General features: G+C 43.6%; 1 protein-coding gene across 1 annotated transcript in view; it reads left to right on the forward strand.

Moving 5' to 3' along the window:
- The window catches only part of SIPA1L1 (signal induced proliferation associated 1 like 1), a 340,124-nt gene that overhangs the window by 283,149 nt on the left and 41,042 nt on the right, over nucleotides 1-15,933 (forward strand). Inside the window, 2 exon segments of the mRNA XM_032482300.1 lie at nucleotides 8,674-8,823; nucleotides 13,364-13,488. Of these exon segments, the coding sequence (XP_032338191.1) occupies nucleotides 8,674-8,823; nucleotides 13,364-13,488 (275 nt within the window).

A 15,933-nucleotide genomic window follows, 5' to 3' on the forward strand; every position in this document is an offset into this window, starting at 1 on the left:
TTCCTGCAGGCCCCTTGTTCAGAGCCGGGGACATGAACGGTCCACTCATGGAAATCCCTCGGTGTGGTGAGGGAGTGGTAGTTCAGGCTCTGCCTAGCGTTGAAGAGCTTGTCAACGGAAGTGGCCTGAATTTCCTTTTTCCCAGCAGGAGCGATTGCTGTGAAATAATGAGATGGGCAGTGTCCTTAGGGGTGGTCAGCAGGGTCGAATCGATCAGAGACAGAGACAGAGACAGAGACTGTCGGTTGAGAGGGTGTCTGTTCTCTGACTTTTGGGCTCAGCTGGTGACCATACCACCAGAACTCGGCTTCAGGCCACACAAAGATGGCCCTGGACCATCTGCTCTGGACCTGTCTCTTTAGAATGGAACAAGCACAAATACACCAGGAGGGATGGCAGGAGAGGTGGTTGACTCATAGCCTGTGGCCCTGCTTGCAAGTTCAGTATCTCCCCACCAGTCCCACTCCCGGAGAGAATCAGAATCCAGCCTAATTAAATAGCCTAGAGTCTCCCAATCTATGGCTTTCTATTTGACTCTTCCAGTTTCTCATTATATTTAGAAAATGACAGATGATGATGGGAGCTAAATGGCACAAAATAAAAGTAGGGATGTAGAGATGAAGGTCTAGTGCCGCTTAGAACCCTGATCAGAAATACATGCTTATAAGTGATTGATGGAACTAGTTTGCAAAAGATTTGGACTTTTCTTGTAAGAACTCAGAATCTGAAATCCAGGAGCGTTACCAGTGGCGTTGTGTGCGAAAGGGAAGTAGGTCATGTAGTGTTTTCTCTTCCTTGAGCTCAGGGCAGTGTACGGAGGGAGTGGGGGTCTTGGAGGCCCATCGAGGAAGGCGTGCACCGGCAGCTGCCAGGGCAGAGGCCAGCGTGGCGCACTGTAATTTGGCTCATATGTGCCTTGGTTTTGTTTGCATAATGGGATGGGAATGAATTTATTTTGTTTGTTTGTTTTTTCTAGGCTTTAAAATCCTAGCATGCCCCTCAAAAAGCACTTAGCTTCTCAAGAAAAGATTTGGTTGTGACTTCTTTTCATGCAGTATTTGTGAATATTGGTGGGGGGTAGAACCAGTCAAAATCAATCAAAGAGACTCGTATTTGTAGTGGGCTAATGGATTCTTATCTCTGTGGGAATCTCATTAATTTTAGACTCATTTCATCACTTCTCTTGCACCTTGGCAAAAAAAAGAGAGAAAAAGAAAAAAGGACAGTCTTTGGGCATTGCCTGCTGTCCAAGGGGCTACGAGTCGGCTCTGACCACACTACTGGTCTGCGGCCGAACCTTCCCTTCTTCCCTGTTGCCTAGCAGCTGGAGTCTCTGCTTCCTGTGTGAGGGCTCACCCTGCAGGAGGCATTCATCCTTCCAGTCCCTGCCCCCAGGGATCTCCCACCCATGTCAAGTGTTCCAGCCTCAGATGCCGTCATGGTAGCCACACACACCGTGAGGTTCCTGTGTCCTAACTCCTGACTTCTGTGAAAATCCTTGGTTTCCTACGAGACCCATCTCAAATGCATTTCTGCATTTCTTTTTGGTGGGGGGGTAATTAGGTTGATTGATTGATGAAAGTACTGGGGATTGAACCCAGGACCTCATGCATGCTAAGCACGTGCTCTCCCACTGAACTCTACCCCGCCGTGATTCATTTCTTCCTAAAGCTTCCTTTCCTCTAGGCTTCCCCACAAGCTTTGACTTCTAACCTGCCTGAGCCCCTCTACACTCAGTTTGAGCTGCCCTTGTGACAATTATGTTCCAATTCCGGTTTACGTAAAAGCTGTAGGCGGCTGTTGAGCTCATATTCTGTGCCAAGCTCTGTTCAGAGTCCTTCATGTTAGTTTTCTCCACCTGACAGCCTAGTAAGCTGGCTGCTGTTTACCCCTTCTACAGATAAGGGATGCCCGGGGATTGAGAGATGAAATGATTTGTTCAGAGCCCTAGCTGGTTACTGGTGGAGCTGAGATCAGTACTGAGGCCATCAGACTCCAGAGCCCCTAACTTAGCCACCGTACTCGACGACTGAAATCTACCACCGTACATAGACGGTGCTCAGGAAGGCCCTGCCAGATGAACGCATGCGTGTTTCTACGTGGAGGGGACCACATGCAGCTGCTGTCAGGGCAGCTTCAGCTGTGAGCTGCACAGAACCCCACACTTAGAGGGTTCCACGCTGGGTTTAATGCTCTGCTGTCACTATCTTGAAATTTATAATACTGTTTGAACAAGGGGACCCAAAGTTTCATTTTGCACTGCGTCCCACAAATTATGTAACTGGTCCCATCTGCAATCCATTTTTATTTTCTGTTCAATACAGTCACCCTTAGATGTAAAACTGACTCTTCTCCAGAGGCACCCATGATGTGTGCCAGGCGGTGAACCTCTAAGAGCTTGCCAGCAGCTGGGAGGCGATGATCCTTTTATCTCGGCGTGATGAATTGCTGTATTTTCCTTACTGTACAAGAGAGTTATTCCTTGTAAATTGATCTTGTCACAGGAGGCTCATCAGAACAGGATCTCCATGATCCAGTCCAAATAGCTGATAGGAATTATTTGGTCAGAAACCCAGGGGCACCAGAAACTAACACAACATTGTAAATTGACTACACTTCAATTAAAAAAAGGAAAGAAAACAAGCCAGGGGTAGCTCTGGTTCACAAAGCAGGAAGAGGGGAAAAGACGGAGGGGGGGCTTGCTTGAATTTGAATACAGCTGGTTCATACTCTAGTCTGGATGTAGCACTCAAATGACGTTACCTAGAATCTGACGTTACCTAGAATCATGTTAGAGAATTTTTTTTAACAGAATTCTGCAAGCATTCTGGCTGATGTACGTTGCTAAAGACAGACTTTAACTGGATCCTGTTTCCTGGGTGAATAGCGTTTTAATTGCTAAGTTGTGGTAAAATGCTGTTCTTAATTACGGACTCAGAGATCTGATTTGTCAGTCATTGCCGCTCTTTGAAACCCTCTTGGCTGTTCTTACCATCATTGCACTGTTTGCACTTGAGTTACAGAGGACCTCATCCCCTTGGACACATCTAAGCAGTGCTGTCACTTTGGAGTAAAAAGCAGGAAACAGAGGCATAATTAAACCCATACGTGACTACTCATGGAAAAGAATGTTAGCCTCAATTACTCAGAGAGTGAGATCCTCATCCATCAATTGATAAGTCACAGTCTAAAGAGATCAATTTAATGTGTCCATTAATGTTTACACGGTATGTGTAGTCGTGTGAGTTGATTCACGGGAGGGGTGTGCTGGAGGGCAGGGGTTATTTTATTAGAAATCTGGGAATTTTTTGGCAATTCTCTTCTGTCTTTTCTCCTGTTGTAAGAAGGCTTCTGGGAGATGAGGAACTGATAGGGATCTTAGACCATCTCTTCCTAAACGGCCCTCCCATTCAACTCTTTGTTTTCGTTGCAATGAAATACATGGCATGTAAGTGGAGAGCTGGCGTTGAGTGCAGTCCTGCGGACTATGGGAGTATTGTCTGTTGGACTGATGGTCATGGCTTTTTCAATTACTACATTCTTTGTACAATCAAAAAACCCTGGTGTTTTTATTTCTGCAGAGGGAAGTATTAGCCCTAGAGAACATTTAATACCAGTTACTTGTAAAACATTTAGTTATTTCTTGGGTAAATTTATAAAAATGCAGGGAAGAGAATCTACAGAAGTTAATGCTAAAAGGTTTTTAGATATTTCCTTTCTAACAGTGGCCACAGCATCCTTTAAAAAGATTACTTCCTATATTCCACGGACTTGAAAGATCTCACAGCCAGTGAAAGATGTATTAATCTTAGTCCTCTAAACCTGTTTGAGCACTAACATCCGGCTGCTTGGTGCTCATTAAGACTGAGAAAGTAGAAAGATCTGGGTTTATCTCAAGAGAGAAGAAAAGACTTGGGATCTTGTATTACTTCTTCCCGGGCCTTAACAGCCCTTAAAGCAGGGTGTGTGGGAGGTCAGAGATTCAAGAGGTTAGCATGCTGGCTTCCCAAGTGAACCCATCTGTAGGTTACCCGTTTTCAAAAGTGGCGGGGCAGCAAGCGGCCCACCCTCCACTAACAATCAGCCACAGGCTGTACCTCTGGCAGACGTGGGCTGTCCGTGCCAGGCAGGCGGGTACCTCCCGCTCCCTGAACTAGATCTATTCGCAAATCGTATTTGTGAGATGGTATCAAATTTAGAGTACTTGGAAAGACTAGTAAGTCATCAGAATAAGAGCTAATTCTGAAATTTTATTGCCCACCGCACATACATCCAGAGTCATAAAAACATTTGGGTGGCATTCCACCAGTTGCCGTCTGTGTGTTCTATGCGTGTGGACAGTCAGAAAACAAAGCCCCAATTGAGTTATGTAAATGCAGAAAAGGCACGGGAATGAATGCCGGCCTTCTGGAAATGCTATTTTTTCCCTTTGGGATGACTCCAGTAACCAAGTAGAATTTTCTGATACATGTGCCAAATAAAAGAGCTGAGGTTGAGAACTAGCCTGAGATATTTTAGCTTCGTGTTCGTTTTGGAGAGCAGGGTAAGAAAAGCAAGCTCCAAATAGAAATACAAAAAGTTACATCTTGACTTTGGCTGTGGAATCGTGTTGTCGCTTCCTCATAGAAGCAACAACATTTTAACATTCACCATAAATGTAATTCTTCGGCGTTACTTATTTACCCTGAAGAGCGTTAAAAAAAAAAAATCATCAGGCCCCCAGATGTTGCGCTGGCCCCAGCCATGTTCACGTTCTGCTGCCGTCTCCATCTTTTCCATCTTTCCTCCTTTTTGCACTAAAACAAGTCACAGCAGCTGCAAAATGAAACTATGTTTGAAGTTTCTCTGTACTAGGTGCATATAAAAGCCAAACGCTTAAGGCAGAAGAGAGCGTGGTCTCGTTATGTTTGGATTCATGTCGTCCTTTAATCCTTACCTAGTTTTCTTCTTTGTAATCTGCTCCTCCCATTTTCCCCCCACTCCAGTTCCCCTCCAATTACTTTAGAATAAACAAATTTGGGAGATGTTTTCATGGAAAAAAAAAATAAAGGGATATCCATTTTATGGTACCCAGATAACTGTCTTGATCTTTCATCAAAACACATCACTCAAAGTAGGGATGGGCTAGCGTTCCCAGACCCCACTGGTTTCTGACCTCACTGTAACTGCCCTCACACATACCCCTCTCCTAAGCCTGGCGTTCTCATGAGGATGGAGCCATGTGGTTAGCGCTTATTTCTCTGGTCTGTGCAGCAGTAAGACTGGTGACAGGACGAGCTTAGAAACTCTGCCCCTTTTCCTAGTTTCTTACCACACTGCCCGAGGCCCTAGCATCCACGGTCTCCTTACTGTCCCATTCCACACTACCTAGAGTATGCATTGTCCGTAAGTCCTCTCACCACTGTATGTAAGATAGATGATATTTCCAAGGGTGCCTGGGTGTAATTCCATCATTCCCTTTTCTTGCATTTAAGTAAGCATATTAACTTTGTTTTTTTCATTTATTTTTTTACTTTTATACCAATTTTAAAGGTTACACTCCATTTACAGTTACTGCAAAATACTGGCTATACTCTCTGTGTTGTACAGGACATCCTTGTAGCCTGTCCTTCACCCAGTAGATTCTACCTCCCACTCCTCTGCCCCTGTGTTGCCCCTCCCCACCTCCCCGCTGGTAACCACTAGTTTGTTCTGTCTGTGAGTCTGCTGCTTTTTTGTTGTATTCACTAGTTTGTTTTATTTTTTAGATTATACATATAAGTGATACCATACTCCTTGTCTTTCTCTGCCTGACTTATTTCACTTAGCATAATACCCTCCAAGTCCATCCATGTTGTTGCAAATGGCAAAATTTTCCTATTTTTATGGCTGAGTGGTATTCTATTATATATATACCATATCTTCTTTATCCGTTCATCTGCTGATGGACATTTAGATGGCTTCCATGTCTTGGCAATTTTAAATAGTGCTGCTATGAACATTGAGGTGCACGTATCTTTTTGAATTAGCGTTTTTGTTTTGGATATGTACCCAGGAGTGGAATTGCTCCGTCATATGGTAGTTCTGTTTTTAGCTTTTGAGAAACCTCCATACTGTTTTCCACAGTGGCTACACCAGTTGACATTCCCACCAGCAATGTCCGAGGGCTCCCTTTTCTGCACATCCTCACCAACATTGGTCATTTGTGTTCTTTTTGATGACAGCCATTCTGACAGGTGTGAGGTGATACCTCATTGTGGTTCTGATTTGCATTTCCCTGGAAAGCTTATTCACTTTGAGTCTGTTGTAATTGTTTGCAGTAAATTATTCTGAAATTTTGGCACTTCATTTTTGGTGACCCACTGATTTTCAACTGATGTAGACCCACCATGGTTGAGAACCGAGATCTGGAGGCATTTGGTAAAACACTTGGGCCCTTAACCTGAGCCCACCTCCTGTTCTTCATTTTCTACACTGTGCGTAGGGATTCTTCTTCATTCAACAAACATATTACGCAACCAGACATGTAAAGATAAATAAGGCTCAGTCCTGGCCTTTAAGGACAAAAATCTCGTTGAGAAGGCAGAACCACGTAAAACTAACCATTCTGTAGGATGTACTACAATGGGGAAAAGAACAGACCTGTGGGACTCAAGGAGGCTCTCGTTAATCCATGAATTTAGAAATATTGGAAATAGGCCTTGGGGAGGGGGGCTTTATGTGAGTAAAAAGTGGGGAAGGGATTCCAGGCAGAGAGGACGGGCTAAGTGAGATATAACTGTGGCGGCGAGTCTGAGAACTGGGCACACTGAGTGCACCCACCGTACAGGGGGCCTGGAGGTAGGCAGAGGGCGTGGGGGTGAAGATGGGCTTGGGCGAAATGGTCCAAAGCCTGGGACAGGGTGCCCGGGATTTGGGCCTCTATCCTGTGGACAGGCTGTTAGCAGCAGATGACTTAGGTTAGTAGAAAATATCAGAGGGAGTGGATGGCCAGAGCCTGGAAGTCGGAAGACCAATTAGAGTACCCTTGTACTGACCCAGGCTGGAGATGGGGAACTCAGAGGACAGTCAGCAGGTTGGAGATGGGTTTCTTTTTTGTCTGCATGCTTTTAAGAGCAGCACCCAGGGTGCCAGACCACACAGTTTGTACTCAGTAAAGAGCTGAACTTCATTGAACCATTGACTGTGGAAGAGAAGGAAGAGCGAGGGGGAAAATGGCTTCCAGATGTTTAACTTGAGATGACAGGTATAGGAGGGACCGGTTTGGGGTCCTGTGGGGTGGGGGACTGGGGAAGAGGTTTGATTTGAATGGCCGAGGAAGGTGTTCAGTAGTGCTGTCTAGGAGACGGCTGAGGTAACAGGTTTGTCGCTGAGGGGTGAGACGGGGCTCCCAAGTCAGACCTGCCTCTCGGGTATAGATGAATTTGGAGAGGGTCATACTTTTTGGTATCTATCCTTATTCTTTTCCTGTTAGAAAAGCTGCTTGATGTTATTCCGTTATCCCTTTGTCAGTTTCCTGTACCTGAAACCCCATCCTGCCCTGCTTCAGAGGATATATAGGTTCCCTGTAGGAAACTGCTTTATTTCAGTGAATCAGCTTCAGTCCCAAGGCTTCAAAACTTTTGTTTCAGTGTAAGATACCTTTCTGTGCAAAATCGTCATGACCCTGCCGACCTGTTGCAGACTGTCTTATTAAGGAAAGAAAATCCAGCCTTCCCTAGGGGGCAGCAGTAGCTCAGCACGTAGTGTGGTGGGCTCCGAACCAAGGTGTCTGGCTTACTGAAAAAATGACTTCGAATTCCACTCCCTCAGCTGTAAAATGGAAATGACCTGCCCTGCCAGAAGAGCCAGCGACTTGTGCCAGCATTTGCTTCTGAAATAAAATATTATTGTTATTGAGATTTAGTTGACACCTAGTCACAGTCTTCAGCCTCACTTATTAATAAAATATCCCAGCAGTTGCCCCATCGCCTGTTAGAGGAGAGGAGGTAGAGGGAAAAAAATCACGTCTGATCTGGCTGCAAAGTTCTGGTTTGTGTTTCAAGAGCTAGTCTGCAGGATGAAGGACCCATAATTTCAGAAGATGTATTGGGGGGGCTACATGGAGCACACCTCTGCTGTTTTGTTATATAAACTCAGTCATTCCAATGAAATTCAACAACTGCAGTTCTGAGCATGTTTTCCTGACGATGCTACTATCTACCAAATTTATATGTCCTAAATAGCAATATCTGAAAATTCATTCCAGACTTTGAGTAATAAAATTGGAAAACAAAGAAGCATACAAAGAATGTGCCAGTCTCACTATGGTCATATACTCTGGGAGAACCAGGGGAAAATTGGAATTAATTGCCATGTTAATGTCACTGGAGTTCATTTATCCTCTGTACTGCTGTACTAGGAAATTGCATAAGCAATTCAGGCCTGGAGTTCTGGCAGCTTTTGGAAACATACATAATTTTTTTGTCCCCCCGTGTTATTTTTTGACGCCCCCACCCCTTCAAGACCGTTTCCCAGCTGTTCCTTTAGGGAGTAGTTTTATGGGGAAGTTTCTTTTGTGGGCTTCCAGCTGGCTTCATTTTCACTAGCTCCACGAAGTCACCGCGTTTGTCACATTTCTATATTACCCATCACGCATCACCTTGGGATTTTCCCTTTGAATTGTTGACTTCATGTGTCTGGTTTGCAACGCAGGCTGTCTCCTGGTTCGGACATCTATGTGACGGTCTCATCCATGGCTTTAGCAAGATCCCAGCCGTGTCGCAACTCCCCGAGCAACCTGTCTTCATCCAGCGAGACTGGCTCTGGTGGGGGCACTTACAGGCAAAAATCCATGCCTGAAGGGTAGGTATGCCCAGTCAGCATTGCTGCCTCTCACCTGTAATTCAGGCGTGTAGAATGACTTCCGTGCAGCCAGCCTGGATCATTTCACAAAAGAGCAAAAGGGAAAATACAGTTAATACTCCAGATTAAAAAATGATTTCATGGCTGGTTCAAACCGTGTCTTAGAAAGTTTATCATTCTTCAGTGTCTAAGGACTCAGTGGCAAAGAAATCAGATTATATCAGCTCCATTATATGTATTGTCTAGTTTCAGAGTACAGATTTTGCCACTTTTAAAAATTTCCTTCAAAGTGAATTCAGTAGGGTCCTGCTTGCACTGGTTGGAGTTTGTATTGCTGATAAAGTAGGGGAAATGTACATCATATCCAAAGCTTGAAATGATTTTTCTCACAGTTTAGAAATCTGTGATTTCAGTCTGTGGGTTGTCCGGGGGGTCCCCCCCATCTTTTTTGACAACACTGAATACCCAAAAGTAACTGTTTGCTCCTGACAAGACTTAAAAAGCTAAATGTACATGATTTTAGAGGCTATTAAAAGGGGAAAAAATTGGAATGTCTGAAGCTGAGAAGTAATTAGCAGCAAACATCACATGACACACACAAGCTGGCTTGGCCCAGAGGAAGAGTAAAAGACACATCACAGACTTACTGCTGGGATCTCTCTGGGGAACTTAATGAAGAACTCAGAATCATTCGAAATTCAAAAATGGGGTGTTTAAAAAAAACTGGTGTTTCTCTTCTAAGTTTTCCCCAAATTATTTTTAACAAGTGCACACATGGTTTGTTTACTTTCTTGAGATTTTACCATGTTACAAAAAAATTATGCTTATAAGAATACCTTCATAATTATTTTTTATCCTATAGTATTTTGTTGATTTTTGCTGCTATTAAGTATAATTTTGTGGTTGTTTTTGCTAAATGTTTATGTTAATGGAAAGTAAGTAGTAAAAACCATTATAAAATATATTCCCCTCCCCAACCCCCTCACTTCCCCCAGGATTCCTTTGGTAGCATATTTAAAGTGCACATTTCTTATTTTAATTACTTCAGTGACAATTAGAAAAAAAAATTTAGCTTTTTATTTATGAGCCCCTGCAAAAGGTTTTATGAGTTAAGTATTATTATTATACCACACCACAAGCCCAGCTAATTATTTCTTGTTTTAATTAGTAGATTTTAAACGGTCCAATTTGACTTCAAAAATAAGAATTCACTGCAACTTCAGTGTTAGTACAGCAATGAAGTATAAATGCGCTAACAGCAACAACAGAAATCACTGTTTACTTTCATTTTAGTATGTACTCTAAACGTATACCAAAATGTAATTTGAAACATAAGTTTTGGCGAATATTAACGTTAGCAACATGATTCCAGTGTTCACCTTGCACTTTTTAATGAGGTGGTAATTATTCAACTGAATGTTTAATCTGCCTGCCAGGTAAAAACCTGCCATAGGTGGTACTGAGGGTTCCTCCCATTGCTTTGGAGGTTACCTGGTGATTATTCACCTGGCTGTATACCATCAGTTTTCCCCAGATGAGCCTTTATAAGATGATGATGATGATATGGTGTTTCCCTTCAGGTTCCAAGCAATTTTTGTCTGTGTCAGTGATGCAAGGAACCGTGGTGTCTGATTCACATGCGTTGCTCATGGGCCAGGTTTGATCCTAAACTTATGCTTACCAAGGGAACAATGGTTACATCTACTCGGCCGCTTAGTAAAAATAAATAGGTGCAGGTGGACAGTGAAGCAGGCGTGTATGGAGTCTGCTGCAGACTCGTTAATTGAACTTGGAAAAGCTCCAGAGCGTGAGGTAATAATAGGTCCACACACACTGGCTGCCCATAAATGTAGTCTGCCCCTTTGTTGCCCTCCCCATGCTTCGGTGGGCGCAGCGTCCGCGTGTGTACGATGTGTGTAAGGATGTTGAGACCATCCAAATCAGCTGAAAGATGCAGTTTAAGAGGCTGGTTAATAAGACCTGCCCTACTCAAGTGGAGGGAGAAAAGGCATCTGCACAAGTTTAGGATGGGAGTGAAAGAGTTAAAAAGCAACACTGATGAAAAGACATAGAGTCTGTTCTCCCATCCTTGGAGATGTGTTCTGGGACCACACGCTCTGAGGAATGTTGAACGTCCAGAGGGAGGGACGGACTGGGCGAACGAGGCATTGGAGGTGGTGGTGTGAGAAACGTCCCTGAGGATGTGGGGAGCCTTGCGGGGGCGAGGAGCCCACGGTGGCTTTCTTCCAGCGCTCTTAGACGAGGGATTAAACTTGCTTGTGAGGGCACCTGAGATCAATAAATGGAAGTTACAATAGAGACGAAGTTTCCAGCCCATTATGAGGAAGATATTTCAAAGCTGTCAGCCTGCTCCGGAGAGCAATGGACTGGCTCACGAGGTAGAAGAAATTCTTGGTCACTGAATGTGTCTCATGAATCAGCCAAATGATTACTGAAAAACTCCTTCAGATCTGAACCGTGACTCCTGAAGTATTAAGCGCTCCTCCAAACAAAGGGACAATTAAGCTTTTCAAAAAGAGGCACAGTGTAAAATTAGAACAGGTGTTTTCTGGGCTTCGTAAGGATAGGGTCTTCACAGCCCTGGCCCCCTGGCCCCCTGGCCCGCGGTATATGAGGGGGCTGTGTGAGAACTGAAATTAAAAGTTCATTGGATGAAGATGGTTTTCAAGGCAGAATTGAAAGACAGCCTAGCTTTGTCATTTATTTAAAAGCAGACAGCCACAAAAGCATTTGGCTTTAAATTCGGAGGTTTAAAAATTTGTCTTTAGTTTGCACTGCTACCAAAGAGTAAAAGCAAGATTGGTGTCCACTTCTACTTTTATCTCTGTGCCTTTTTGAAAAAGTCTTAATTTAGTGCACACTGAGAACGGAATCATAGGGCCAGTTTGAGGATATTTGCTGTTCTAAACTAAACAAGGGCTTTACTTAGGAAATGGCAAAGATCGTTAATTAGTGAGTTCTTTTTTTTTTTTTCAATGAGCACTTTTGCTGAAAGTTTTCATAAGTCAAGGATTTTGTTTGTTTTTAATGGGGGTAACTTTGTTCATGTTCAGTGATCTTTCTTTCTTTTTTTTTTTTTTTTTTTTGCTTTCTTTGTAGAGGGGTAGGTAATTAGATTTGTTTATTTATTTATTTTAACAGAAGTACTGGGTGCTGAACCCAGGACCTCATGCATGCCAAGCAGCAGCTGTGTCACTGAGCGACACCCTCCCCCACTCAGTGATGTTTCTGAGTTGAGTTTGTAGACAACTGTCGTTTGTGCAAAAAGTAATGAGGGAGATGTTAGAATAGGAGTTTTACTAAAATATTTTCTAGCCCTCCCTGCTTTTCAAATGCTTTTATATGGACTTTCTCCCTGGATCCATATAATAGTGTTGCCATTTTATAAATAAAGATAAAACATGAGTGGATTTGGGTGGGGAAGCTGAGCATGGCTGCGGGTCTTCCTGGGTCTTCCTCCTCCTCTTGTCCTGCTCTGTCCGGTACTCCCCTTGGTCCTTCCTATGCACTTATCAGTTTCATAGCATATGAGACACTTGTCAATCCAGGCCCTGCTTTGTGTTTTCTCATATAGATTACCCATAAGTTCATTAGTAACCACACCCAGATTTCTAAATTTCCACATGACTCTGAATTTTACACTCCTGCCCTTTTCCGTGGGCTCAGTCAATATTTACTTTGCTGATATTATTAATCAAGGCATATGCTTTAATTAAGCCTATATTATATTATTATTATCCCACACAGGGAAAAATAAATGGACTCTTTAAATAACTAATCTTTCCAGAAATAGACATTTGCCTTTATATATACCAGCTTACCTCTCTCCAAATTGCCCTCTCAAAGGCGTTTCAAGTAGTAGTATCTTCAAAAACGTGTAAGTTTTAAATCACCTTTGGGGACATCAGAAATTAACATAATGCTGTAAACTGACTATACTTCAATTTTTAAAAATTGAAATTTACACATTTTGAAAGTGGTCCCTGTATAATGTGAGTGGTAGCAGTCTTCGTCTTTCAGACCTCAGAGTAAGTGCTCAGAAAATGCTTGTTTCAAGAATGAATGCCTTAGTGATTTAGCAGATTACTGAGTTAAGAGAAAACCCCTGGAATGTGCCAGTTGGACGATACACATGGAACACTAGGATGGTGATGTTTTCCTTTGGGCTGTGAACGAAAATCTGAGCTTAGCTCCACAGGAGCCAGAAGATTTTGGTTTCTTATTCTGTGTATCTTGGGTTAGCTGAGTGCTAATGGCCCCTGCCCTTGTTTACAGTTTATATACTTAGCATGCATACTTATCTGAACCGAGGGAGGTATGTTGACCATAACGAACACAGTTCCGGCACCCACATACACATGCACAAGGGTGAGTACGAAAGTACAGCCGTGCAAGCAAAACTGGGAGTCCCTGTCATTATAGGGACTGGGAGTTGAGTTCGTTACACCCAGGACGACCTTCTCTTCCCTTATGGGTGAGGTCCTAATGTCTTTGCCTTTGTTTGGGGAAATCCCCACAGGTTTGGAGTCAGCCGCCGATCCCCAGCCTCCATCGACAGGCAGAACACCCAGTCAGAAATTGGTGGCAGCGGGAAATCCACACCCAGCTGGCAGAGAAGTGAGGATAGCATCGCCGACCAGATGGGTAAGTCACTAATTCCTACAACACAACACGCAAGTTGCTTTTATACCAAGGTGATGTCATCAAAGCCTTCTGTTCTATTATACAGCCCTGGTTCGTAAGTGTGACTGAAGATTCAGTCCCAGGTAGCATAAGTGTGACTGAAAGCCACCTGAGAGAAAAGTCAAGGATGTCTCAGTGACCCCAACTTAAAAAACAGGAAGCACACGGGAATTATTTTCAGCCCCCAGATTAAAGTGCCAGAGTATCAAGCCACCTGGGACCTGAGTACCTCCCTCTCTCCCCCCGGTTTGTTTTTGTTTGTTTGTTTGTTTTTGCCAGGCGTTTGTTTTTGCCCTGGGAGATGAGTTAGTGTTCTTAATGTTGAGTTTAAAATTTTTTTAACTATGTACAAAGTGGGAAAAAGATTCAGGTGTTTCGTCACATCTGTGGCTTAGTTAGCGTCTCTCTCCTCCCTTTATACCATCCCTCCCCTCACTATTAAACTGTCAGCTAAGGAGGTATCTTAGCAGTCTGAAACTGCTGGATGGGGAAGATCTGCAAGAGAGAGCCTTCATTTAGGTTTCTGGTGCACAGCCCGCCCTCCCTCTCTCCCTCTCTCGCTCTCTCTCTCTCTCTGCAGTTCTACAATGACACCCAAACACTAGTTGATACAATAAAATTTTACCATGAGACAAGATTAAGTGTCAACACAGTAGCACCAGGGATTTAGTATCCACACAGTTGGTACATCAGGGACTTGACAGAACTGTTGGGGTTTTTTCCCTTGATCTTATCTCTAATAGCTTTCCCATCAAAGTTGGATAAAAAGAAGTAAAATTTCCAGGGCTGAAAAAAAAAGATAACTTTTAAGGCAAAGACCCCCATAGTTTAATCTCCTCTGCAAATAGGTCGTTTTATTCTGTTTTAATGACTGTGCTCCTGGTTCCATGCCTGGGGAGAGGGGTTCCTCGGTGCAGAGGTTGGGGCCAAGCTGGAGCTCCAAGCTGCTCAAGGGGGATGGGGGCAGTCAACCAAAAACCCACAAACATAGAAGGGAATGGAGATGCTTTCAGCTAAGCCAGGAGTTGAGGAAGAGAAACGTAATTCTCAGGTTCTGAGGATAAGCTTTGTTCCATCACTTCAGTGAGACGTGCCGTGTTATTGAAGCCATCTGTCAGTCCCCACTCTCGTCCCCCCCCAAGCCCCCCACAGAAAACCTGAGCATTATTCTGATCCACGGTTCCGCTCTTGACAGAATGTATTTAATCCCATATGTTTTGATACTGTTGAGATGGTAACAACACATGTGAAAAGGGTCCCTTCTTCAGCATGACTTTAGCAGCTTTTTTGGCTCCTAGTGCAGGCTTTGAACAAAGCTGCCAGTGAGTCCTTTGTACACCAGTTCACTGTCACACGTCCCACTCGTGAAGTTATATGGGGAGTGAAGCAGTATCTTGGGGCTGGAAAGGGTAATTACAAGGTTCGTTCTAGACCTGTATTCATTCCTTCACGTAAACGTTCCTCTAGTCTTTTTTTCTCTCACATCCACTTCAGTTGCATGGCATCCCACTTTTCATAGACAAGGCTCTGAAATTAATATGGGTGAATCTTTTTAATACATTCATTCACTCTTTTAGTAAGGTCTACCTTTAAACAAAAAAAAAGATGATAGCCCTAGAGCCTGCCAGAGAAGCCCTTTTTACCAAATGATAGCCTTTCTCCATCCAAAATCAAAGGCTCCAAATAAAATGTTCAAATAATTTTTTTGTAATTTTTGGTATTCCAGCATTCCAGAAAAATAACCCCGCTTTTTCTAGCTGGCATTCCAGAAGGAATCGGGGGCTTCACGGGTATAAGCCATGCTGGGGAGGAACCAAGAGGTACAATTACTGTGTTCTCACTCCTTAGGACACTATACTGAGTGTATAAAGGGCTGACCTTCCAATGCTCAATTTGTAAGAACACAGTTGTCGAATGCCCTTCAGGTCACCGATTGAAAATGTTGTGCAGATTCTTATCCGTTAGCCAGACCCACCTGTCGGTGTTCATCAGTGTGTGATAGACTGATGCCCAGTGGGGACGCAGAGCTTAGCTTGTTTAATTGGCTCACTCACAGTGGAGTGTGTTTTTCTGCCTCTCCGCTTTTGGACATGATTGAGAGTGAGACTCAAAGAGTTTGCTGCCCTTACGCGTTAGGAATGGTGTCGCAGAAATGCAGAATTGTTGCCGTTAGCTCTTAAGTGTACCAGAGAAGCCAAATCTCTTACCTTGTACCTTTGGAACCCCATCTTGAACGCCAGTGGAGTCCAAAAGGAAGCAATTGTTTTAAGTAAACTAGCTGCTGTGTGTCTTTTCTGTTGTGCTTAGCTTACAGTTATAGAGGACCTCAGGATTTCAATTCTTTTGTCCTCGAGCAGCATGAATATACAGGTAAAATATTTCCAAAGTGTCATGGTAAGTAACACG

This window comes from Camelus ferus, chromosome 6 (genome assembly GCF_009834535.1).
Source record: "Camelus ferus isolate YT-003-E chromosome 6, BCGSAC_Cfer_1.0, whole genome shotgun sequence".
NCBI classification, from domain to species: domain Eukaryota; kingdom Metazoa; phylum Chordata; class Mammalia; order Artiodactyla; family Camelidae; genus Camelus; species Camelus ferus.